The sequence below is a fragment of the Cylas formicarius genome, unplaced genomic scaffold (assembly GCF_029955315.1).
Source record: "Cylas formicarius isolate icCylForm1 unplaced genomic scaffold, icCylForm1.1 PGA_scaffold_1__22_contigs__length_36826433, whole genome shotgun sequence".
NCBI lineage: Eukaryota > Metazoa > Arthropoda > Insecta > Coleoptera > Brentidae > Cylas > Cylas formicarius.
The window spans coordinates 26,051,168-26,073,879 of record NW_026844264.1 but is presented as its reverse complement, the minus strand read 5'-3'; the positions used below and the strand labels follow the sequence as shown (position 1 = coordinate 26,073,879).

At 32.1% G+C, this 22,712-nt stretch overlaps 8 protein-coding genes across 18 annotated transcripts; 4 read left to right on the top strand and 4 right to left on the bottom strand.

Annotated features, from left to right (window-relative positions):
- Window positions 1-263: 263 nt before the first annotated feature.
- LOC132696933 (cytoplasmic protein NCK1) lies at window positions 264-5,003 on the top strand. 5 transcript variants are annotated; one of them, XM_060662079.1, is made up of 7 exons: window positions 271-410; window positions 717-876; window positions 1,734-1,972; window positions 2,043-2,253; window positions 2,315-2,540; window positions 3,396-3,669; window positions 3,725-5,003. In XM_060662079.1, exons 2-7 carry the CDS (start codon window positions 768-770, stop codon window positions 3,926-3,928), a joined length of 1,263 nt encoding a protein of 420 aa, XP_060518062.1. In that variant the 5' UTR covers window positions 271-410; window positions 717-767; the 3' UTR covers window positions 3,929-5,003. The 5 variants fall into 5 exon arrangements, with proteins under 5 accessions (XP_060518067.1, XP_060518065.1, XP_060518062.1 ...); XM_060662080.1 differs by having other exon boundaries at window positions 281-410; window positions 722-876; XM_060662084.1 differs by lacking the exon at window positions 717-876 and having other exon boundaries at window positions 264-410; window positions 1,734-1,954.
- A 727-nt stretch (window positions 5,004-5,730) lies between these two features.
- Window positions 5,731-7,748, bottom strand: LOC132696934 (arrestin homolog). The gene is made up of 7 exons (XM_060662085.1): window positions 7,510-7,748; window positions 6,986-7,258; window positions 6,704-6,927; window positions 6,492-6,649; window positions 6,298-6,441; window positions 6,017-6,146; window positions 5,731-5,934 (listed from the first exon to the last, which is right to left on the bottom strand). The coding sequence occupies exons 1-7, from the start codon at window positions 7,616-7,618 to the stop codon at window positions 5,827-5,829; spliced, it is 1,146 nt and encodes a 381-aa protein (XP_060518068.1). The 5' UTR covers window positions 7,619-7,748; the 3' UTR covers window positions 5,731-5,826.
- Window positions 7,749-7,859: 111 nt separating this feature from the next.
- On the bottom strand, window positions 7,860-10,535 carry LOC132696935 (divergent protein kinase domain 2A-like). 4 transcript variants are annotated; one of them, XR_009618096.1, is made up of 4 exons: window positions 9,745-10,535; window positions 9,458-9,567; window positions 8,314-8,483; window positions 8,114-8,253 (listed from the first exon to the last, which is right to left on the bottom strand). XR_009618096.1 is itself a non-coding variant. In XM_060662086.1 (4 exons), exons 1-3 carry the CDS (start codon window positions 10,523-10,525, stop codon window positions 8,323-8,325), a joined length of 1,020 nt encoding a protein of 339 aa, XP_060518069.1. In that variant the 3' UTR covers window positions 8,114-8,253; window positions 8,314-8,322. The 4 variants fall into 4 exon arrangements, 3 of the variants coding, with proteins under 3 accessions (XP_060518071.1, XP_060518069.1, XP_060518070.1); XM_060662086.1 differs by having other exon boundaries at window positions 8,314-8,451; window positions 9,745-10,525; XM_060662087.1 differs by having other exon boundaries at window positions 8,129-8,267; window positions 8,314-8,451; window positions 9,745-10,525.
- Window positions 10,492-12,138, bottom strand: LOC132696936 (serine/Arginine-related protein 53). Of its 3 annotated transcripts, none has more exons than XM_060662089.1 (5): window positions 11,936-12,138; window positions 11,751-11,858; window positions 11,383-11,702; window positions 11,079-11,317; window positions 10,492-10,632 (listed from the first exon to the last, which is right to left on the bottom strand). In XM_060662089.1, the coding sequence occupies exons 1-5, from the start codon at window positions 12,007-12,009 to the stop codon at window positions 10,534-10,536; spliced, it is 840 nt and encodes a 279-aa protein (XP_060518072.1). In that variant the 5' UTR covers window positions 12,010-12,138; the 3' UTR covers window positions 10,492-10,533. The 3 variants fall into 3 exon arrangements, with proteins under 3 accessions (XP_060518072.1, XP_060518073.1, XP_060518074.1); XM_060662090.1 differs by having other exon boundaries at window positions 11,383-11,693; XM_060662091.1 differs by having other exon boundaries at window positions 11,383-11,690.
- A 460-nt stretch (window positions 12,139-12,598) lies between these two features.
- LOC132696938 (mitochondrial assembly of ribosomal large subunit protein 1) lies at window positions 12,599-13,629 on the top strand. Its single transcript, XM_060662094.1, has 3 exons — window positions 12,599-13,014; window positions 13,066-13,326; window positions 13,387-13,629. The coding sequence occupies exons 1-3, from the start codon at window positions 12,741-12,743 to the stop codon at window positions 13,554-13,556; spliced, it is 705 nt and encodes a 234-aa protein (XP_060518077.1). The 5' UTR covers window positions 12,599-12,740; the 3' UTR covers window positions 13,557-13,629.
- A 61-nt stretch (window positions 13,630-13,690) lies between these two features.
- On the top strand, window positions 13,691-15,848 carry LOC132696931 (uncharacterized). The gene is made up of 5 exons (XM_060662077.1): window positions 13,691-14,028; window positions 14,089-14,489; window positions 14,549-14,735; window positions 14,809-15,017; window positions 15,185-15,848. Exons 1-5 carry the CDS (start codon window positions 13,865-13,867, stop codon window positions 15,811-15,813), a joined length of 1,590 nt encoding a protein of 529 aa, XP_060518060.1. The 5' UTR covers window positions 13,691-13,864; the 3' UTR covers window positions 15,814-15,848.
- A 54-nt stretch (window positions 15,849-15,902) lies between these two features.
- LOC132696939 (programmed cell death protein 10) lies at window positions 15,903-17,283 on the bottom strand. 2 transcript variants are annotated; one of them, XM_060662096.1, is made up of 5 exons: window positions 16,924-17,283; window positions 16,694-16,871; window positions 16,511-16,640; window positions 16,293-16,457; window positions 15,903-16,237 (listed from the first exon to the last, which is right to left on the bottom strand). In XM_060662096.1, the coding sequence occupies exons 1-5, from the start codon at window positions 16,987-16,989 to the stop codon at window positions 16,153-16,155; spliced, it is 624 nt and encodes a 207-aa protein (XP_060518079.1). In that variant the 5' UTR covers window positions 16,990-17,283; the 3' UTR covers window positions 15,903-16,152. The 2 variants fall into 2 exon arrangements, with proteins under 2 accessions (XP_060518079.1, XP_060518078.1); XM_060662095.1 differs by having other exon boundaries at window positions 15,906-16,237; window positions 16,511-16,643; window positions 16,924-17,272.
- A 434-nt stretch (window positions 17,284-17,717) lies between these two features.
- On the top strand, window positions 17,718-22,704 carry LOC132696932 (coiled-coil domain-containing protein 6-like). The gene is made up of 7 exons (XM_060662078.1): window positions 17,718-18,265; window positions 18,666-18,959; window positions 19,072-19,220; window positions 19,626-19,784; window positions 19,831-20,021; window positions 20,284-20,555; window positions 20,976-22,704. The coding sequence occupies exons 1-6, from the start codon at window positions 18,050-18,052 to the stop codon at window positions 20,550-20,552; spliced, it is 1,278 nt and encodes a 425-aa protein (XP_060518061.1). The 5' UTR covers window positions 17,718-18,049; the 3' UTR covers window positions 20,553-20,555; window positions 20,976-22,704.
- Window positions 22,705-22,712: the final 8 nt, after the last annotated feature.

The following is a 22,712-nucleotide window of genomic DNA, read 5'->3' as shown; positions in this document are numbered from 1 at the left end:
TTGGGAATTAGTTTTGGTAAGTATTTTTATATGTTATTGGTAGCCATTAATTTATTGATGGTGCCTCAATTGTGGGATCTATTAATATTAACTTTAATGCTCAAAATTTTGTTGTCTATGAAATGTATAAGCCACAAACATACAAAATATATTTTTTCGCGTGCAATTTTCATCGCATTCTTCATTTCATCGAAATATTTGAAATGCCCGCCATTATTTGACAACATTTATTCCAAACACAAAACCCATCGCCCTCTGTGGAAATTAGACATGAATTAGATGTAATGTCAGTTTCTAAGATAATATCTGAAACAATTTTTTGAGGGTGGTAGTTTACAGAAATATAATTAAGTTGTATAATTGAGGAAAGACCTATGAATAGTTCAAGAATATGTCTAGTTTGAAAAGCGGTAAGTAATATATCCCAAAGTTTAAGGTGCTTGCAGGTTCAGTGTTCTCAATTTTAATGTTGGTCCCACCCCCAGAAACGAATCTGCCTGTGGGTAAAAATATGTATGTCCAGCGCACTATTTGCTATTTAAATGTCCGATAAAATGACTCATACTGTATTTTTTTATCAATATTTAGTTTGTTTTCAATTTTACTTTAGATTATTTTTTCCATACAAGTATGGCCAAAGATCCAACTGCTTTTTGTTTGTAGACTTTTAAGCATGCGGGAATTTATTTATAGGTATACGAAATTATCTGTTGTAGTGTAGAAGCATGTGTGTCAGCTAGCACTAGATAGTGTTATGCTTTGTGGTCATGTTGGAGACCAGATTTACGCGTGGAATGCCAGATACCTTTTGGCAGCCTAGTTCTAGCTACGGACTAAAGATTCACCAGGAAATGGCTGCACCTAATCTGAAATATGGTATGTCTTTAGCTCATCATTTATTAAATGGTCATGCAAGAGCTGAGGAGAGCCAGTTCCATAATTTTGTTCATTAATATCCACAGACCTGTTCACATTCATTTTTTATCAGTCTTTAATGATAATTTCACTTTAATTTGTACTTGTTTTGTGTTTAAGGCTATATTGATTCACAATAGCCTTACCTTCTATTTATTTCTATTTATATAGAACTTTTATTTTTAATGATTATGGCACCCCAATATCTGATTCCCCTAAAATGGCTCTTGATTAACTATCATCAATTGTAAATAAAAATATGTATGATGGTAAATGTTATGCTATATAGTTCTAGCATTATGTAACAAAATTATTGAGAATTTTACTTTAGTAGACCCTACTAGAAGTTGGTAGTATTGGTAAATTCTGTATTATTGAATCTAGGATGTCGGAAAATTTTGTGAACTGGTAGTATTTTTCCGCTGATTGGAGTTGTAACAGAAAAACACTTAAACATGTTCTATCCCCCTTTATGTTAAGAAAGGAGGTGGCAAGGATTTTTGTTCAAACAAATCGTAAATGCTATGTTCAGTGGTTTTTTTAGTTAAAATGACTTTACCATATCACTTATTTATTAGACCTCATAGGGATGCACCGGAGATAGAAACAGAACAATAGACTTCATAGTTTTAATAATACAGAGATTAGCACTAGTGCTGGCTTGAGTTTGTCCACTCTGTATACTAGTTGTAATTTGCTTGCGTTATTAGTTATTAAATTTTAAAAAGTAGGAGCTGTAAAAAATTACTAATTTAACAATTTGCAAGTGAACACTTTTAATAGAGTTTTTTGTATGTCCTTCTTTCATTATGTCATAGGCAAGGCGAGCCAAGATGATATATGTTATGTTGTGGCAAAATATGACTATGAACACCAAGGCCCCCAAGAACTTGATCTCCGTAAAAATGAACGTTATGTGTTAATTGATGATTCCAAACATTGGTGGAAAGTACAGAATTCTAGAAATCAAGCAGGATATGTTCCTAGCAATTATGTTAAAAAAGAAAAGCCTTCCCTCTTTGATAGTATCAAAAAGAAGGTAGGCACCACTATCGCGGTATGTAACTTTTTTTTTCATTATTAATGTTTTCTTAATAAATTCCAACATTGTTTCCCTTACTTGATAGGTAAAAAAAGGTTCAGGATCAAAAACGCTACCATCGAACAATTCCCCTTCTAGAACAGTAGAATCTCCTAGTATGGCACGACGAGCTGCAACAGACCCTGCTGAAGCTATTGGGGTTGCTGTAGTCAAGTATAACTACCAAGCACAACAACCTGATGAATTGTCTTTGGTTAAGGGGTCAAGAATTTTGATTCTCGAAAAAAGTAATGACGGTAAGTGTTGAAAAAGTATCTATATTTAATCTAAAATAACTATAAAGACCTTATTAACAAGGATGGTGGCGAGGGCAGAGTAGCAATATTACAGGATGGTTTCCATCAAATTATACTCAAGAGGAAGGTGATCTTGATGATACAATGCACACATATGCCATGGCTGAAAATGTACTCGATATAGTAGTAGCTCTATATTCTTTCACTTCTTCAAATGACCAAGAGCTGTCATTTGAGAAAGGCGATAGGCTGGAAATATTAGACAGGCCCCCTAGTGACCCAGAGTGGTAAGAGTTTATTTAATTTTATAATAGTTAACCACTCATCTTAAATGTTGTGATTTGCTCTCAAATGCAGTATTTACAACTTACAACTATAATTTATACCGCGTTTTAATAGAAATTATGATATACATATAAAAATTTGTTATTAAAAATAACATTAAAGATAAGAAGAGTTGCTTGAAACAACTTATATTATATGGTCAGTAGAAGTATATGTTAATATACAGGGTGAACATGCATAAAGTTTAATAAAATGTATTCTGGACACAAATAATTTCATTAATTGGTTCAAAACTAAGTTTAGTAGTCACGCTAAATACCAAATATGATAAAATAGCATTTAGGAAAAAGTAAAAAATGTATGTATAATAAATAATAAAATATTAATAATAAATTTTGAAGATGCTATTGAAGCGCAGTTCTTGGTTACTTAATAAGTTGATAAACTATAGTGTGCTCCTATTTAAAAAAAAAATCATAATTTTTGTTTCCTAGTAAATAGTCGCACATTTTGATCTCCGCTGTATATTTCAAGTGAACTTGCCTACATAAAATTATTGCATAATACCTTCATAAACTGTAGCCAAAATTTCAGCCCTACAAAAGGAAATATTAGACAAACTAGTCATAAATTGATTGCAGAACGGAAACTCCAATCATACGCAGGGTGTCCCATTTAAAATATCAATTTTGGTTTTACTTTTTTACCGAAGCGGCAAGGTCACATTGCTGAAACTAGTAAATATATCACCCGCTCGACCATCTCATTCACCATAAAGATGTAACCTCATAAACTATATATGTAATTGAAGGTTTAAGGGTTAGATTCATTATATTCGACTTGTTTTAATTGCTTAGGTACAAGGCAAGAAATGCCCAAGGTCAGATAGGTTTAGTCCCAAGAAATTATTTACAAGAATTGTCTGATTATATGGATAGGCCATATCAGGAGAGAGGAAAGCAAGAGCGAATTGATTCATCAATGGTCAGTTCGCAGGTGTCAATGATTGATAAACCTCATCTTATTGATAAGCCATGGTACTATGGAACCATTACCAGAAATCAATGTGATAATCTCCTTAATCAGTTTGGACATGATGGAGACTTTTTAATTAGAGATAGTGAAACAAACGTAAGGATTATTTTCATTTGCTATTAAATGACTCATTGCAGATAAATGATTGTAGGTTGGAGATTACTCAGTTTCTTTGAAAGCTCCAGGTCGAAACAAGCATTTCCGAGTGCACGTCGAGGGCGCCCTGTACTGCATAGGACAACGAAAATTTCACACCCTTGACCAATTAGTAGACCACTACCAGAGGGCTCCTATATACACCAATAAACAAGGTGAAAAATTGTATCTGGTGCGTCCATTGCCCAAGACAAAATAATAGACAAAATACTATTAGGGGCGTTATTTATGAAAATGAATGTGGATGTTTTGCTGCAATACTCAGATTTTACATATAGGTAAATTGTCGGCAGTTTCATTTTAACTAATTATATGTAGGTACATACTAGGTAAATTGAATATAAAAGCAATAAACAGGTAAAATTGGTCCATCTCAGACAGCAACGAGGAAAGAATTAAATGATTTTCCACGCATGCACAAAATTTTCAGTTTTACTTGCAATTTTTTTTAACCGTAATATATTCAGATTTAACCCGTTTTTCCATCATGGCATTGAAAAATATTGCTGGAAAAATGCCACAGCTATAGTGAAAATCATCCAAATCACTTACAGCAAGTGGTGCCCTCGGCCACATTGAATGCGAAGCTTGAAATGACTGGCGCTTGCGCAAATGGCATTCTGCGTGATGTTTGGAAAGCGGCTTAGATATATTCAATTTATCTATAAAGCTATTAACTTTAGGTAGCTACATAAATTATTTTTATAATAGTTTAGCCAGTTCTATTCTATAAAGGTGTTTCTTTAGCGCCTCTCGTTTTTTTTATGGTTGGAACATCCATTCATTCTTTTTTATTTTGAACGTCACATTAGATATATTTTTGTGTGAGTGAATTTTTGAGTTTGCAGACAGCTTTAGTGTAATGATATATCATTAATAAAATTAAATATGTGATGGAAATATTGATGATTTTCTCGCTATACTTCTCTTGGCAGTGCTTGTACCAACATGATATTGCTTTATATTAGGAATAGGTTAATTAGCCCAGAACAATTTTTTTTTCAGTTTTTGATTTTGATCTCTTCAGTGTGGTAAATTGTCATTTTTTCCATTACATACTCTGTAAAATATCTGGTCGTATATTTACCCTTTTACTTTGTTATTTTTGTATATATTTTGTAAGTTATTAAATAAAATTTAGTGTTTTGCATTAAGATGTAAAGAATATGTTTTTTTTTTATTCTTTATATATATATGAACTAGAACCACTTTTAATATATTAGTCCAATTTAATATATACCTTTTTGCTCATGCCAGTTTACAGTCAGCCAAGCTAAAATAAAAGATATATAATTTCACTACCGCTGTTTTATTTGATATTTACCAGGTGGTAATTTATCTTTTAACCTTCCATAACATTAAATTATTCTCATTTTTATTGATGTTTTGATTTAGCATAATTTGAAAACATCTACTTCCAAAACCCTACTGCAACTCTAAAAATGCTAAGGTATTTTCACGAAAGGAGTTGGAGAATCTGCTCATCGATGACAATATTTTTAAAATTCGCCTTTTTGCACGCAAAGTGACCTAGTCGCGAGTCGACAAAAAGTTTTTGTACTCATCGTGCTACCATCTATTAAAAGCGAAACACTGCTTCCTAAAGTAGTGGAGTGAAACGTTTTTATTATCATCAATTAGTAGTTTCTGGATAGTGATAGTTTTAGTAATTGTTGCTTTGAACCGAGGTGGCTTCAACTGAAAATCCATTTAATAAGTTAAGAAAGGACAAAAGATGTGCCTTTATCAAATATTGAATGTATGGGTATGTACGTACTATTCATATACACAGGGTTTTAATTTTTTATACAATTAAATAAGTACTCTCCCTAAAACCCATTAATTCTTTCTTTATAAAATAGTTTTGGTTAGTTTACTTTATTTGGGCAAATTTACTTGCCTGTGCACACTTTAATCTTAGTTTTATACACAACAAAAAATTGAAAAAAAAAATGGTGCCGCGGCATTCACTCTTAGTAATCATAACACAATAAAAAAGCATGCAACTGAATTTTTTATTAAATTTGATAAACTATAATCATGGTTTGAGTAAAATATTGCATATTACCATACCTAAGCTTGCGGCTAAAAATAAATTTAATCGTATTGTTCGCCATCAGCTTCAGGTTCAATGACCGTATCTTGCCTGAACATTTCCACATCCGCCTGACTATCAGCTTGAATTAATTGACCCTTCACATTTGGCTGAAATTTTTTTAATGCAGAATTTGTTTATTAACGAGTATTAAACCATATCACGTTAATTTTTCAATTTTTTTTACAATACCTTTGGATGCATTAATACGAAAGGTAGCTCTGCAGCCAGTTCTCCACCTAGAGCTCCAAGATAGAGTTTAACTTTTACTGCGTATGACACGATAATGCCAAATGCATCTCTCTGGTCTGGGGATGCAAGTCTGAAATACCACATCACTATACAATCAATGTCAATATCATATACACAAAACTAGGGGCTGATATCCTAGAGGTTGAAAATACATACACTGAATTTGATGAGACGACGGCACACTATTACCTATACCTAACCTATAAATTTGATTTGCTTACAAAGTGGTAGAAGCCAAGTTTGTATCCTGTTTCTTTAATTGCCCATCTAAAGCAATGCCTCTGCGGTTTCGATTTGAGGATAACAGGGGAAATAGGTAGATTACTTTTTGTAGACTGGAACCGGGATTAATTGGACATCCTTCTCTATAAATAGTAATTAAAGCAGGTTTTTGATTGATATGATTTTTTCTTACTGAGTTTCAATACTTGCTACGCAAGTCCGGTACTGCCCATTTTGAAACAGAACCACATCAACCCCTTGCTGTACCATTGCTTTTATCTTTTTTACCACTTTATTGCTATTGTTCCTGATAGAAATGTTTACACCCACTTTCTCGCCATGATAATACAACTTCAACATTATCAAGCTATAGTGCAGAATTGAGGAAAATTATATTTAGATTACCTGTTTATCAAGCGTAACTTCAAGTTCAAGTTCTCCAGGGCTTAACATAAAATCCTTGCGCACAATAGTGCACGGTTGTCGCCCTTGCTTCGAAGGGGCATACTGAACTTTCCTTATTGCCATGGAAATGGTGCTTCTCTTATGAGTTTTGTCAGTTTCGTTTTCCCCCACAAATATTTTAATGTAGTAATGAACTCCACAAGGCTGACCATCATCATCAGAACCTAATTTAAAAAATAATTTGAATGCCTCGTTTCATAACGGTATTATAAAAAAAATCACCTTGTTGAAGAGTTACAGATGCTGGAGAATTTGGAGGAAGCAGAAAATTGAATGGATAACAGTTGCTCCCTAGCTTTCGTAAGAGGCGATCTTGCAATTTTGTTGTATTGTATTTTTCTGGTGTGGGATAAATTTGCTCAGACGCTAGGTAGAGGTCCTTTTGGAAATTGAGACCCATGACTTCATCTTCTTCCCTTCCATAACGGAAGCTGCAGATTACCTGACCAAATACCTTACGATCTTTGTACTCCTCATTAAGGACCACAACACCATCTAAATCACGCAATATATTGAATTGACATCCATACTTATTTTAAATATTTTTTGCTAATAAAACAATGTTTAATAACATTAGCGATGTTATAAAAAGTATAATTTTCATTTGCAATTTTCAACCAATTCAAGAAAATTTGTTTTTAATGTTATTTTTTTTTGAAAATTTGTCTGCCATCGTTACAAGTACTTAAGATCAATGTTCCTAATACAAGGCGGAGTCGGTAACATGATAGAATATTTTTATTTACCTATAGGTTCCACTCCCGAGATATGATCAACAAAATCTCGTTTTCCTAAATATACAGTAAGCTTGCCATTTGGGGATTGTTTCTTGAATACCCGAAAATTGAATACCATTTTTCGCTAACACTTCTTAGCAAAGTTCTATGCGAATGGACACTGCCAAGACACTTTTCTAATACCGCAAGTTAGTTGTTTTGTTATATAGGGAGGTTGTGAGGCTTCTTAATCCTATTTAATACCTCGATCTAACCCACACAGGGATTGCTCTAAATTGAATTATCTCTAAACAAGATAGCGTAAATACAAATGTTTGCGCAACAAAATGAAAAGTTTCAATTAAAGTGTGGGTCAAATTAAAAAAAACAAATACAACTAACCAAGAAGCATACATTAAATTTAAATATGTAAGAAAGAAATAAGAACAAGCATTAAATTATAAACTACTTTAATTTTGCAGATATATTATAAATACATATATACATAAAATCACATAATTATTGATCAACACTTTAATTTCCATAATCCCAAATTTTGTAATAACGGGACGTATTTCTAGGTAAAAGGATAGATCTTATGGACTTCATAATGTTAAAGCTATGAATAATTCTGTGCGTCAAATTTCTGTTCTGTACCCGCCCTTCACAAGCTCGAATCTGCTCGAACAATTGGTGCCTCGTTAGATTTTCAGGCGCCGAATGTAAAAGTCCACCATGCATCATGGGCCATGGCGCATACTTTGAAAGGAGAAGCTAAAATACAACACCTAAATGTTGATTATGAATGTTATTGCTTAACGAATTTTATTTTACCCCACTTTTTTAATAGACGGATTTTTGAACTGACTCTTTCCATATCCAATAAAATTCCAAGACGCCACAGAAGTAATGCTCAGTAACATTGTCTATTAATAACTTTATTCGGGGACTCTGACTCTTAGAAGGATGTTTCTGTTTTTTATGAATCTTTCAAAGATGGAGCTCTGAGTTTGTCAAATTTTTATTAAAAGCTACTAAATCGGTTATATCATGTTACCCGTTTAAAGCAATAACATTGTACCCAAACATAAAGAAAAATTATAAATAGCAAATTCTTTTCCTAATTTTTAGATCATCCTTTATTTTCTATATGCCACTATTTCCAGTTTTTCCTTTCGAATTTCTTAAGCAGGAAAACGAAAAGACAATCTTACATCTAAGTAAGCAAGCTGACGTTGTACCGATTAAAACCTATTCTTATTAAATAAATTAATAGCATTCGGCGTATGAGGGCCGCAGTATCAAAAAACGTAGTAAAGTCGATTTTTTTCATATTTGGTAATTTTTTACCCTATGAGTAAGATAAATATACACCATGAAAGCAAACCATTTTGGTTTTAATCCTTAATCCAATGATGTCAATTAATCACTTAAATAATTTATTTATCATATACATATTTTCAAATGATTTCAATTTTTTTAAATAGGTTTTATAATTTTTTATTAGAAATTTCTTTACACAGTTTCCACACCCAGTAATCAGTAAATGTTAACCAAAAACTGCAGCTATTAGTCTAAATTTGTATTATACTTTAAATCTAGAAAATATTTTTGTATATAAAAATATTTACTCATGTTACTTGTTTGTCTCACTCAACATGTTAATAGTGAAACACAAACTTTAAAAATATATATAATCGTTTAACAACAAAAAAATAAGGCAAAAAAGTTATTCCAATTTGCCAAAAATTTCCCGCCGCTATCGAAAACCTGATGAAAATATTTTTAAATCGAAAAATTTATAGTTTACAAAAAAAACAGTATTGTAAGCAAATTTTGATAAAAATGTAAAAATTTATAAAAACATTTTATGCATATTGCATGCATAAAATCAGTTCTTTGGTTCCCCTTGGCCCTAATATGCAATTTAATGCAATTTAGTAGATGCAAAAAAGCAAATGGATAAATGCGCACTTACCGCACAAACAGAAAATACATTATGGTCACTAACATCCTTTTCACATATGCTGTCTTTTGAAAATTGATAAACTCCATCCTCATATGCATTTGATATATGTATTTCATCATCTGAAAACAGATACTGTGTATTATTACAATAGATAAAGAACAATCAAGTTAGGAATGCTATTTTGATAATTGAATAAGATACTTCTGCTGCACGAGGAATGTCTTAGAATCTTAGAAACATATTCTGGGCGACTCTGTATATTACAAAAACAATAAATGTTAGTAAACAAAACTTACCAGATGCAGATTTCCTTTTTAAAATTGAGTGTCCCAGATCGACAAAACATACTTCCAATGTTTCCTCATTTACTACAATATTGTCTGGAGAGATATCTTTTAAATATAATCTGAAATGTTCATGTTCAAATACAAATAAATTGGCTGCATGGAGTATTTCATAGGCAATATAGGCTCGATCATACCAGTCAATATTTTTAAAATTGTTCAATGTTTCTCCACAATTTTCAACTATAACAGCTCTGCCACAGTAGCCGTACACTTTTGGCACGGGAAATCCATAATTTTTGTGAAATACTTCCATTAAAAGTGGTTCTACATTTACACTTAATAAAGTATCAAGATGTGATGATTTCTTGAATTGTATCACTTCTAAAAAAGTTTGCGCCGACTCAGAATCACATACCTGAAAATCGCGTTTAACTGTATTCACTAGAAAGTTCACCCGGGTCAAATCACTATCAATTGTATCTATCATTTTGCGATTCACTCTATTTAAATCACTTTGGTGAGCTAACTTTTTTATAACAACATCAATATCATTAAAGCGTGCAAAATATACATTCTTTACACTAATAAAATTATATACAAAATCCAAGATGGAGCTCATTCTTAAATGAAATTCTTTGTTTTCAATTCTGTGGCACAAGTCTTCTCCATAACACACAGGACAACTATCTATTTCACATAGGTTAATCACATATAAATCAGTCCAATAATAAAACAAACTAAGAATTAATGGCCAGAATAAAAGCAGAACAAAGTAAATACTGGTGCTCATTTTTGTGGTCAATGATTATTACGAAATCCTTGCTGTAATGCTTTTTGCCTGTAAGAGTACAGTTCCTTCACCCACTTTTCCATTCGTGCTTCTTCGTTGAGAAACAGCTGTAACACATTGAAATTATTTTTTTTATTTTAACTTCATAGCTGTATTAAGCTGCATTATCATAATATTAAAACTCACTATCATAATATTAAAACACATTATGATAGTAGTTTTTAAAGGCTTGATTTATAATCTATCAATATAAAATACCACTTTGAATGAAAATTTCAATAACAAACAAAGTTTATAAAGTACCAGAGAATTCTTTTTTAACTTATTTACTAGCCAGTTAATAATCTGTCACTCATACTCTTTTAAATTACATCAAACTCTCTTTCGGTCCTTAGAATACTAAAACAGCATCCATTGCAAGTTTCATAGAATTGAATTATTTGAACACTTTGGTTCTCATATCATTATCAAGTAACTATAATGACAGCATTTTAATTTAATTTTTTTTTTCTGAATTTTAAAATTGATTAAATGATAAAAAAATATCACTTACATTATGATGGAATATGCTATCAGGTTCAAGTGGCTCAACTTCAGGTACTTTAATAGTCTGTTTCTTCAAATCTATCACGATATTATCTGGAAGATTTTTGGCTTTATTAGAAACAAATTGTTTTGGCACAAACTTGTCTTGATTTATTTTATCAATAGTTTCATCATCGAAAGTAATAACTTCAGCAGCATCATTTTTGCTTTGTTTGTGGTTCTCCAAATGCAAACTTTTGCTACAAGCTTGAATTAAAAAAATATTTCAAATAAAGTGAGAAATATGAAAGATAGATGGAAAAGATATCAACCTGCTTCGTTTATGCTTTTGTTGACTTTTCTGCTACTTTTCTCTTTGTCAGTACTAGAACTATCTGATGATGTAGATGACCTCTTCTTGGGCTTATTTGTATACTCTCCTATATATGACTTTGAACGAGAATATTTTGATTGCTGAAGATCTCTTGACTTAGACCTGTGGTAATTGTCCCTTGAACAACTTTGTGTATGATTATCTCTAGAAGAGCTTCTACGTCTCCTCTCCCTTGATGAGTTTCTATCGTACCTAGATTTCCGTTTAGAACTGTTATCATACTTTTTTGATTTAATTTGACTACTACTTCTTGAGCGCCTGAAATGAATTAAACAAATAGACATCTTTTAAAAGTCAACAAATTACCTTGAATTTAAAGACTGATTATCACGACTTTTAGATCCGCGTGTTGATTTCCTAGAATCGCGTCTGTATCTACTTCTGGAACTTGATGAATTTGTTGAAGACGATGATCTACGAAAATTATTTTATTCCATATTTTGTTCATAAAACAACAATCGAAACATTTATAATGGTTTCTACACGCTTACCTTCGTCGTCGTCTAGATTTTGAGGATTTACTACCCCAATTTTCATTCTCGGAATCGCTTGAATACTTACCCATATCGTCTTTAAAGTGATATTCTTCATTAATATCTACATTGATGTTCAATCTTTAATGCTATCTTTAAAGTGATAACCTCAAAATCAAAGAAAATATATTGGAGTTCTTCTTCTTTTTTGGGGTTGGCGTTGCTATTAGGCAATTTGCCAGCACTATTTAGAACTGCCCCAGATAATCGAGACTGTTCTCCTGGGGAAGTTTACTTTTCAGACTTCGTTTTCTAATTAAGAGGCATAAAAAGCTGCTGAGGAGATAGGGTCCGTTAGTAGGCGGGCTCATAGCACACAAAAACTAAAGACAAACAGGCAAGACGGTATATGGGAGTTTTTGTAATTTCTCCTTTTTTCGTTTTGTTTCTCTGGCTCATATCAAACCGACCGACCGGAAAACTAAAACCTGACCCCCTGAATCCAGAAATTTAGTAATAGTTGCATTGTTCCTAATTTCTCTAATAGAAATTCGCCATACATGCGAAATTTATATCCTCCTATACAATTATACAAATAATTAAACTTGTTACGCGTAAGATTATTTTCTGTCGCGATATCTGTAGTCAGTCGCGCTAAAGTGGCAACGCAACCACCCGCTTGTTTTTACCATCCTTGGTTGAGCACAAGTTGCATAGTAACGGCTTATCCTAACCTTAGAATTCTGTAGAGTATCTACTGAAAAGCATGTGTTCATAAACAAGCTATACAATTTATTATTTACAGAATTTTTAAATTTGTAAAATGATGCTAGTATCGCGTTTTAGTAACATTTCAAAAAATCAATTAACCAAAGGTAATAAAATATGTTGTGCACTGGCGAAATCTTTTTCCCATGACAACAATAATTCAGAAAAAAGAAAAACCTTGGGTGAAATTGGTTCAAAATATAAAGAATTCGATGAGAAGGACTCTAAAATCATATTAGATATAAACGAGATGCGTTTGCAACATGCTGCCATGGTCGAGGAAGACGAATCTAGAAATGCGGCTCGATATGAGGGTCTCAATCTTCAAAGTATGGTAGTCTTGAAATTTAAGTAAAGTGAATAATTGTCACTTTTACCAGGAGGAACATCTGGTGTTTTTGATATAGAAGATCTTATTGATACACTGAAGCGTGAAAATGCAGAAGATGTTTTTGTTGCGTGTGTTTCAAAAGAAATTAAATATGTAGATTATATTGTAGTTGCTAGCGCAAAGTCTTACAAACATATGCACGCTATTATACAGTTTGTACGAAGAATATATAAACACAAACGACACCACATAGATCAAATACCAAAAATAGAAGGAAAGGATTCGCAAGATTGGATGGCTTTAGATTTAGGTTAATTTCTTATAATTAAAATAAATTTATGTAATAAATAATCCACATTTTGCTTTTTAGGGAACATAGCCTTACATATTTTTTCTAAAAAGTCAAGAATGTTCTATGACTTAGATTCTTTATGGGCATTAGGATCAAAATTTGATGATGAGTGCAACAAAAAAGAACCAGTTGTTGAAATATTAGATAAGCATTCCATATATTTATCAAATTTAAAACCATTTTCCTAAAATATTTTGTTTTACTTTGTGTTAATCAATAGTTATTTCTTTTCAAATAAAGGTAATAAAGTAATAGGTTTTTTACTATTCCTTTAACGCATTAATTCATTCAAATTTATATATTTTCACAGAAATTCGAACATAAAAATTATACTTACTAATTTACCAATGACAAAGTTTACAATATAAGATAACACAATTTCGAACGTTGTTTATCAAATATATTACTCATATCCCTTGCTATATAGATAGTAAATGAGATAAGCAGGTTAACTCACAAATATGTTGCTTGCAAAGTTCCAATAAAATGGTAAAAAATGATGAGCACAGTTAACAAAACATCTTCAAAGAGATTAAAAAATTTATTGGGATATGAGTTAAATTTTACAGAGGATGCCACTGTAAACTATCTAGTCCCAGCAGCAAGTGCCTCTGTACTCTATATGTTTATAATTGCAGGTGACATAGCAGTAATTTTCAGGTAAATATTGAGTTTCGATTAACTTGCAGATTCTCTATACTTCATTACTAACAATTTTAGGCATTATAAAGACTACAACCCGATATGGGGAAATTTAACATTGTCTATCATGTATCTTCCAGCACTAGGAAGTTATTTATTTATTTTGTCCAACTCGGACTATTGGCCGCAAGCACCATTACTAAGAAAAGAAAATATAATATGGCTGTTGAAGAAAACTAGTGCACACTTGTTATTCCCTATCTGGAGTATGTGGAGGTTCGCTGAAAGAATTTTCTGGTCAATTGAAGTTATTCGAAGCAAAGATGAATTCGCTATAAATGAAGCCATTTCTATAATAAGTGCTCCTCGTACAATAGAACTGTATATTTTTCTTCAGGCTTATATGCATTCTTTGCTACAGGTGCTTCTTCAACTTTACATTCTAATGAGGCACAATGCAAATATTGAGAGAGAATCAAGTAACAAATAATATATTACTTGAAACATAATTATTACATGATTATCATCAATTTTTCAGAAGACGCGCAGGTTTTCTGTATAGTGTTTAACCTTGCTAAGGTTGCAATCACCACTACTTTCTACCAAAGATTTAAGTCACAAAAAATAGCTGGTTCTCAGTATCCCTGGTACAAATCAAAGACACCTAAATCATTAATAGAAAATCAGGAAGTAATTTTGAGAAATTCAGGCAGTTCACAATCCAGGTTTGTTGATATCTATATACGTACAATAGACTAATTTCACAGCTTTAATTATCTTATTTATAATTATTTTTAGATCAGTCATTGAAAATCGAAAAACAGAGTTGAATCGTATGTCAAAGCTATATCAACTACTACCTTCACTCGTATCGCAAAGGCGTAGAAGCAGTGATATATATTTAGAACCAACGGCAACCAACACAGATTTACATGAATTTGCAGTAACTAAACATCAGAATGACGAAAGTGGGGCCCAATCGACAACTGAATTTGATGGAATAAGAAGTAAGTGTCGATTAATTGCAATCAATAATATTTAGTTTTTAGAAAGAATAAGAATTCATGACATGTTTTAAGTATTAATGTATAAAATTATCATCTATTCAGCTTTATATATTACTACAAACTAGAAACTTATAAACCTTATTTTGAACTTAACTTTGAATTGTTAGGAACTTCCAAAGAATCGCTCCGAGGACAAGAGGTAAATTCTGAAGTAAGAGGGACAACATTGTCAAATCGATCAGAACCAGATTTGAATATTGCTAGAATAATTTACATTAAAGGTTTGCAAGAAGATGACCTTGCAGGACGACTTATTGCATTTTGTTGGTGGTTTACATTTCTATTGGGTAGAGTATTGGCAATATCAGTATTTGCTTATTTCTTTGTAAAAGAAACAATTTGGTTACTGACTTCTCATTTTGTGCTTGTCCTTGCTTTTCTAATTTATGACGTAAAATCTAATGAAGTCCGACGAGCGAAAGCTTTCTTTTTTATTTTTTTAGGAATCATCTACATTTTCTGCATTATAGAGTTTAAGATAAAATTTAAAAAAGCCTATTTTATATACTCTGGTTACTTTACGTTAGTGTTCTTGGAGAATTTTACAATGTGCCTTGTTTGGTACTATGGTCAGTTAGAATCCCTGGAAACGGATTACTGGTTCAGATACACATTTTATGTTGTTGTAGGGAGTAGCTTGCTAAGCTTGTGTTCAATGATCTTTTATTTGACTCTGACCAAGCCAAAATCAGTTTTGATACCAACTACTCTAGTCAATAGTAGAAATTCATCATAATAGGTTTTATTTTTTTTTTGTCAAAGTTTTTAATTTTAACAATAAATGCTTAAAAACCCATTTGACTTTTATTTTACCAATAACGAATCCCTGTATGTTATCTCCCTTTAATTCCATTATTAAAATAAACAAATTTAGTAATTACACAATCTACAGATGACATGAAACTACTGTCCGCGTCTGATAACAATGTAATACTTTATAACACATATTTTACAAGAAAATCGCTCATGCTTTTAGAAGTTGTACTTAAGATATGGAATCATCAACTAATACTTGAAAAACTTCAACCATTTTAATTACCTTGATGGAAGTCTTATATAATGTAGGTCACTATTCCTATTCACACCTATTTTTAACAGTTGTAATTATCATGTTAGTCTGATGGATTAGATATAGTGCACTAACGAAGACAGAGTTGGCTCTAAAAATTTTTGATGTTTGATATATGAATGGTGTACATATATTTTTCTACTCACTGTCCTTCCTTGAAATACTCCTTTAAAGTATTACTGAACTTCTTGGAATATTTTACAAATTCTCTTTTTCTTTGCTCTACAGCTTGTTTGCCAGTACTTCCTGGTATAAAGGCATTAACTTCATTTACAGCATCTAACAGTTTCTTAATGGCACTTGCTATTTCCCTAAAAAGCAAAAAAATTAATCACTTGGCTGCAATGCCTTCACTTAATACTACTTAATAGTTTCCAAGAATGTTTTACGATCCATAATTTCATCAGGTATTCTACTTAGAATTCGTTTTAAAGCTGCAGATTTTCTATTCAGTTCTTGGAATGCATCTTCAGATCGATTGAGTCTATATTCAACTACTAAAACAATAAAACACAATTCGCATCGCTCATATAACAAACTTGATTACCATCTGTATCAGAAACTGATCCTTGCAATCTCAATATACTTTCGTTCATGTTAACGGTCAGTTCGCCTTGTTTTAAAATCCCCAAAACTATATCTAGAGTTAATCCTGGACATGACGCCTCAACTTTTGTAAAAGCTGCACGCAAAGTTTGCGAAGCTGCTACATTTTGTTTCTCTAACTGTAAAATATAAAGTTCAATTTTTTCTCTCTTTTTTGTTTTGGTAACCTACTTGAGATAAAATCGGACGAATTAAAACTGGTAATATTAATGTTGTCACGGGAGTATCGTCGCTCATTTTCTTGTCATATTTTAATCACTCTGAAGGTAACGTGCCTTTCCCTCTTGCAGCACACTATTTTGATAAAAGTTATAAAAGATAAAAATTTTAATAAATGTCAATTCGTCCGGGAATAATTAAACGTCAAAAGAAAAAAATATAAAAATCAGCAATACCAACATGTAAGTATGAGTCGTTTTTCTCTAATATTATAAGTCCCTATTAGTTGCTGATTCCAACAATAAATAAATATAAAACAGTGTTGCCAAGGATAATAAAAATAGTTTTAAAAAACGGTCTAATAATTCACAACGGATTATTATTTCTCACGGCATTGGATGCACATCTATTATAAATGAGCTAAGCACAGATATAATCTCAAGGAAAGGTACATGTGTAAACCAAGCAAATTATTCTGCCAATTTTACTTGTTCTGTTAACGAGATTCTTGCGTTATATTACAGAATAATTTGCGGTCGACCGAAATCTGCTTTTGTGAGTAGTAACTACCCTCCCACTATTTACAAATCTGGAATCATTCTGAGTTTAACTGGAAAAATTTCGGCAGCAATAACAGGTGAAGAAAGAATTAGACGATTTGGAAGTTTCTTAAAAAAATTAATTGTCCTCCTATCTTCTTTTGTTTACCGCCATGGATCTAACTTCTATCATTTTTGATCGCCAAAACATCAAGCATCCATAAAACGTACACAGGGATTTTCATTCCGTGGCAAAACATAGATGGTCTATATTTTTCGCTATTCCTGATTCTTTTATCGTCATCTGTCTTCTGTCAGTCAACTGCTTTAAAAAAAAAGTAAAAAAGATTGTCAATCCCTCATGTTTATTGCAAATTGTTTAATAAAAGCAATTCGTGAAGAAACAAAATTATTGTTGTATTTTTCAGTGTGATCCTAAAAAGTGAACTTCCGCCACTTTGTACTATAGCGAAAATCATGATCTATACACCGTCGAAATTGTAACAGTTCAAGGAACCGTTCCTTGGTAAAGCGACTATTTCAATTGTGTCGTGGTTTTCGAATCGTACAGGATTGAATCGTTAAAAATTACTGAAATAATGGCAGATTCCGCAAGCGAATCTGATTCCAGCAGCATCGACGGAGGGCCAATAATGATGCCCCCCAGTCCGGTAACGAGAGAGCAGCTTCAAAAACGGATTGAAAGTCTTCAGCAACAAAATCGGGTGCTTAAAGTAGAACTTGAAACTTACAAATTGAGGGTCAAAGCTCTACAAGAAGAAAATAGGGACCTAAAAAAGGCATCAGTCATTATTGTAAGTAAAAGGCCTTTCTGGTGTTAATATGTAATAATATAATACATTTCTTTTGCATCCACTTTTGTTATTCTTATGTATAAGAAATATTGTTAAAACAATGTTTTCTTTGACTATTTGATAATTATGCAAAAAGTTTTTTGAATCTTTTTTACTTGGAATAGCCAGACTGGCTTTAAATTGGCATTATTTATGCATATCTATAGTTAACACATGCACCACTAATTTCACCAAAGCAACTACTCTTTTAGATAGTCACCTAATTGATTTTTTTGCATTTAAATTAGAATTATAGCAAATTATTGTTCACAAATATAAGGTGCAACGTGCGATGTGCTATAAAAGCTGTGGTTTCGCATTGTACTTGTACTTATGTTTTCATAAATATTTTTGCTGTTAGCAAGCAAAAGCAGAACAAGAAGAGGAATTCATCTCCAACACTCTGTTGAAGAAAATCCAAGCTTTGAAGAAAGAGAAAGAATCACTAGCCCATCATTATGAACGTGAAGAAGAATGTCTGACTAATGATCTGTCTAGAAAATTAACTCAGCTACGACAGGAGAAGTGCCGCTTGGAACAGACTCTAGAACAGGAACAGGAATGTCTTGTCAACAGGTTGATGAGAAAAATTGAAAAGTTGGAAGCGGAAACACTAGCCAAGCAAAGCAATTTGGAACAACTCCGGAGAGAGAAGGTACGCTTTGTTGTTTTATGTCTTTGGATCAGCATGTGTATATTTTACAGTCTTTTAAAATACTAGTAACTAAATGTTATAAAAATGAAGATATGCTTGTCAATTTCTAAAGGTCGAATTGGAAAATACACTGGAGCAAGAGCAAGAGGCACTCGTCAACAAATTGTGGAAACGAATGGATAAATTGGAGGCAGAGAAACGAATGTTGCAAATAAAACTTGATCAACCCGTATCAGACCCTGCCAGTCCAAGAGATATTAGGTAATCTGGATTCTTATTTGATTTTCACTTTGGATTAATTTTTTCATATAATCTTTAAAATTTTCGTATTTTTTTAAAATAATTTTCAATAATTGGTATTTAAATTTCGTTTGGATTTCCAAACAAATATTGCCCTTGTTGGATGGGTAAAATTTAAATGTCAAGTAATAGTTATAATACTTTCTATTACTACTATTTAAGTTTACTTGGATCGCTAGTATATTATGATTATTTTTAATATTCAACAATTTATTAATTAAGTATCAAAAAATATATTCATATGAACTGAGTGTTAGATTGATGTTTTCGTTATTTATATTATGCTTATTATTTAATTGAACAACGCTAATTGCATTATCAAGTTCCCTTAAATCATAGATTCAACTTATTTTATTTTTTTTTAAGCAATGGAGACACTGCAACAAATCTGAGTGCCCATATCCAGACCTTGCGGCAGGAAGTTGCTCGTCTTAGACAGAATTTGGCAATCAGTCAGCAGGAACATACACAAAAAATGCAACGCTATGCGCAAGAGGAGCGTAACATCAAAGAAGAAAACCTTAGGTAATTTATGATCCATTGTAAGCAATAGTATTTTTGTGCGTTCTAGGTTGCAGAGGAAGCTGCAGTTGGAAGTAGAACGGAGGGAAGCCTTGTGCAGACATCTGTCTGAAAGTGAGAGTTCCCTGGAAATGGAAGAAGAGAGACATTACAACGAGCAAGTTCTAGGAGTTAGGCAACATACTGTTTCACCCATTCCTTATAATCCTTCACCTAGTCAGAGTCGTCCTTTAAGCCCAGGTAATAAAAAGGGTAATTAAAACATTGCAGTGTTACTTTTTTGCGATACTAGACTTTATTCATGCCAAAAATAAGCCATAAATCACAGCATATCCTTATATCTTTTACATCTTTTATATATGAATTGTGGGTAGAATAAAAAAATTTCATTTCATACTCGATTAGACCCTAGACTCTGTCAGATATATGGGATAATAAGATAATTTCAAACCAACTTGATTGTGTTACTCAATTTGTGAGGTTTTTAATAATTTTTTTTAAGGACTATCTCAGATGCAGGCCCCTTCTCCCCGCGATAGTCTGATGGCCGTAGTATTACCGCGTTGCCATTCATGCGGTCAGCAGGTACCCCCACCATCGGGAGTGGCAATGGCGCAGAACAGCCCGCCAGCACCCCCACATCGTAGGCCATCCGAGCGTTTCGTTAAACCAGCTGTGCCTGCCCCAAATCCCACTCCGACAGCTATTGTAGCAGTCTCCAGCAACATTCAACCCGCCAGCCCAATGGATACTAGCGTTAGCAAAGATTAATAGGTTAGTGGGGGCTGGCTTGCCCTAACAAGGTCCCATGTAATTATAATAGAATTAATAATTGTTAATCTTAAAGTAAAGTATAAGGTGAAAAAAATTGAATCATTCTTCGATTTTACAACACCCACTTTGACAGATTACTTTTGCATTTCTGTTTTAAATCATCCAGATTGTGAGTTCTGTATTTTCTCTTAGCAATACAAGGTATTCAAGGTTAATATTTTCCAAATCTGTAAGTAATTATAAAAAATTTTATACAGTTAAATTTTGGCTTCAAGTCTCATAAAAGTCCCGGTTTAGATTGATCTAGGAGTGTGATTTACATTATTTGATGCATGTTGCTTTATACTCAAATGTTTAAATATCTCCAAAAAAAATATTCCATAATTTATTGTGAGTGATTGGTTGTTTGTTTCGTTTCAGGTGTTTTTAGAAAAGTTTCTCAAGTTTAACCTTGCGCACGATTTTGGCAGTTACCCACACAATGGTGGAAATGCTTTTCTTCCTTTGAATACACACATGGTATGGTTTTCAATAATTAAGAGTTTCAGTTTTGGTTGAAAATTTGTAACTTCATTTTTTCTCTGGTCTCATATATATTATACTCGTACTATTATACCTTCAAAGAGTATAGACACAACTTTTTCTGAGTGGTCTTTTTCCAATTTTTATTAAATGTCTGTTTGATTCTTGTGATGTTAGTTATTCTTGGCGCAGCCATTTAATATTTGCCAAGTGTACAGCCTTCTTGTGATAAAAATTTTAAAAAGATTAAAAAAATTACTGGGTGTTAATATTAGGTTTTTGATATTTTGCGCATGGCTTGCTTGGCTTCGCAAGTTTGTAATTAAAGTAACTTCTAATGTTTCCTTGTTATTTTTTTGTTGGTAACTCAAAAATTGTTCGACTCTGTCACAACAGGGATGCTTAGCAAAGTTGATATGGGTTGCCTGGTAAGTTGAACAATAAGAGGATATGTCTATAACAGCTCCAGAAGAAGAAGCCGTTATAAGCAATTATCTCTGAGATGCTTTATTTAAAAAAAAAATGAACAATCAGCCCTTAAAGATTGACCTGTATAATAAAATGAAATAATAAATTGTGCTAGTGTTAAACACATAAATAATGTGTAACACTAAACGTGATTTAAGTGCTACACTAACTGATTAACTATGATAATTTTCCACGGGTAGTTAGTTACAAAGTTAAAAAAATAATAAATTTTCCAATCAAGACAATTTTGTCATTGTGGATCATTGGATGTTGGCCACAAAAACATACAAAACAGCATGCTAACAAAGTTAAGTCTTAGATATAAAATATAATTTCCAATATACCCCAAAAAATTGTATACCATGAAAATATTGTAATTAAATTGCAAACTATACTTTTTACTTCTCTCTACTCTCAGAATTACCAGGCATCCTGTCTAAACCTTGATAGGTTTACAGTTAAAACTGATATATTTTTAGGTTACATGTTTTGATTTTAGAAGGTGACACATTTTACCTTCTACTGAGATGCTTTACTCAATCTATAGTTATGTATTCAAATACGTTAGCAACTTAGTTAAAACTAGAAGAAAATTTTAGATAGATTTTTGAAAACAAATTGTTTTTAGTTCTCTAAAAATATTTAGGAGATAATAGAGTGAACCCCAAAAATTTACTTGAAATGCCATATTTTTAAAATGGAAATATACACTAAAACTCCTGCTATTCAGTTTGGAGTAAATTAGCTTTACTTTGTAAAACCACCCTCCAAAGGTTGTTTTTTATGTCCTGGATAAGATAAATACTTGTCACATTGTGAAGGGGAATTTTCTTAGCACTAAGATTTTCGTAATGTTTTTTTAATTATATTTCCTTTTTTAGTTTTTACAAGAATTTAAGATTAGGGTATGGTGGATATATCAATCTTTCTGATGTAAAATACTGAACCAACTGATTTGGACTTGCTTTAACCCCTAACATATTTAAACTACATCCTTTTGGAGAAACTTTTATATATGCTTTTAAATTTATGAAATTATTTTGTACTTGGAAAATGTTTGCATTTTTCTTCAATTTATTCTGTTGTCATTTTTGTCGTGAGCATCAGAACTTTTATTTTTTATTTGTTATTGTATAATTTGTAACCGCAAAATGTAGGAGTTATGAA

Bases quoted from the DNA above. Each gene is read 5' to 3' on its own strand.
- LOC132696933 (XM_060662079.1), top strand. From the start codon at position 768: ATGTTGGAGACCAGATTTACGCGTGGAATGCCAGATACCTTTTGGCAG. The intron at 2,254-2,314 runs GTAAGTGTTGAA...CTTATTAACAAG, and splicing joins TCTCGAAAAAAGTAATGACG to GATGGTGGCGAGGGCAGAGT. The intron at 2,541-3,395 runs GTAAGAGTTTAT...TTAATTGCTTAG, and splicing joins CCCCCTAGTGACCCAGAGTG to GTACAAGGCAAGAAATGCCC.
- LOC132696935 (XM_060662088.1), bottom strand. From the start codon at position 10,525: ATGAGCACCAGTATTTACTTTGTTCTGCTTTTATTCTGGCCATTAATT. The intron at 9,568-9,744 runs GTAAGTTTTGTT...ATCTGTTTTCAG, and splicing joins AAAAAGGAAATCTGCATCTG to ATGATGAAATACATATATCA. The intron at 8,254-9,457 runs GTAAGTGCGCAT...GTTGTATTTTAG, and splicing joins ATGTATTTTCTGTTTGTGCG to CTTCTCCTTTCAAAGTATGC.
- LOC132696931 (XM_060662077.1), top strand. From the start codon at position 13,865: ATGATGAGCACAGTTAACAAAACATCTTCAAAGAGATTAAAAAATTTA. The intron at 14,490-14,548 runs GTAACAAATAAT...TCAATTTTTCAG, and splicing joins AAATATTGAGAGAGAATCAA to AAGACGCGCAGGTTTTCTGT. The intron at 14,736-14,808 runs GTTTGTTGATAT...AATTATTTTTAG, and splicing joins TCAGGCAGTTCACAATCCAG to ATCAGTCATTGAAAATCGAA.
- LOC132696936 (XM_060662089.1), bottom strand. From the start codon at position 12,009: ATGGGTAAGTATTCAAGCGATTCCGAGAATGAAAATTGGGGTAGTAAA. The intron at 11,703-11,750 runs GTAATTTGTTGA...AATTCATTTCAG, and splicing joins AATCAGTCTTTAAATTCAAG to GCGCTCAAGAAGTAGTAGTC. The intron at 10,633-11,078 runs GTAAGTGATATT...AATGTGTTACAG, and splicing joins ATAGCATATTCCATCATAAT to CTGTTTCTCAACGAAGAAGC.
- LOC132696938 (XM_060662094.1), top strand. From the start codon at position 12,741: ATGATGCTAGTATCGCGTTTTAGTAACATTTCAAAAAATCAATTAACC. The intron at 13,015-13,065 runs GTATGGTAGTCT...CACTTTTACCAG, and splicing joins TGAGGGTCTCAATCTTCAAA to GAGGAACATCTGGTGTTTTT. The intron at 13,327-13,386 runs GTTAATTTCTTA...TTTGCTTTTTAG, and splicing joins TTGGATGGCTTTAGATTTAG to GGAACATAGCCTTACATATT.
- LOC132696939 (XM_060662095.1), bottom strand. From the start codon at position 16,989: ATGAGCGACGATACTCCCGTGACAACATTAATATTACCAGTTTTAATT. The intron at 16,644-16,693 runs GTAATCAAGTTT...TTATTGTTTTAG, and splicing joins ATCAGTTTCTGATACAGATG to TAGTTGAATATAGACTCAAT. The intron at 16,238-16,292 runs GTGAGTAGAAAA...AAAAATTTTTAG, and splicing joins GAGTATTTCAAGGAAGGACA to AGCCAACTCTGTCTTCGTTA.
- LOC132696934 (XM_060662085.1), bottom strand. From the start codon at position 7,618: ATGGTATTCAATTTTCGGGTATTCAAGAAACAATCCCCAAATGGCAAG. The intron at 6,928-6,985 runs GTGATTTTTTTT...TTTTTAAATTAG, and splicing joins ATCTGTAACTCTTCAACAAG to GTTCTGATGATGATGGTCAG. The intron at 5,935-6,016 runs GTATTGTAAAAA...AAAAAATTTCAG, and splicing joins TCGTATTAATGCATCCAAAG to CCAAATGTGAAGGGTCAATT.
- LOC132696932 (XM_060662078.1), top strand. From the start codon at position 18,050: ATGGCAGATTCCGCAAGCGAATCTGATTCCAGCAGCATCGACGGAGGG. The intron at 18,960-19,071 runs GTACGCTTTGTT...CAATTTCTAAAG, and splicing joins AACAACTCCGGAGAGAGAAG to GTCGAATTGGAAAATACACT. The intron at 19,221-19,625 runs GTAATCTGGATT...TTTTTTTTTAAG, and splicing joins GCCAGTCCAAGAGATATTAG to CAATGGAGACACTGCAACAA.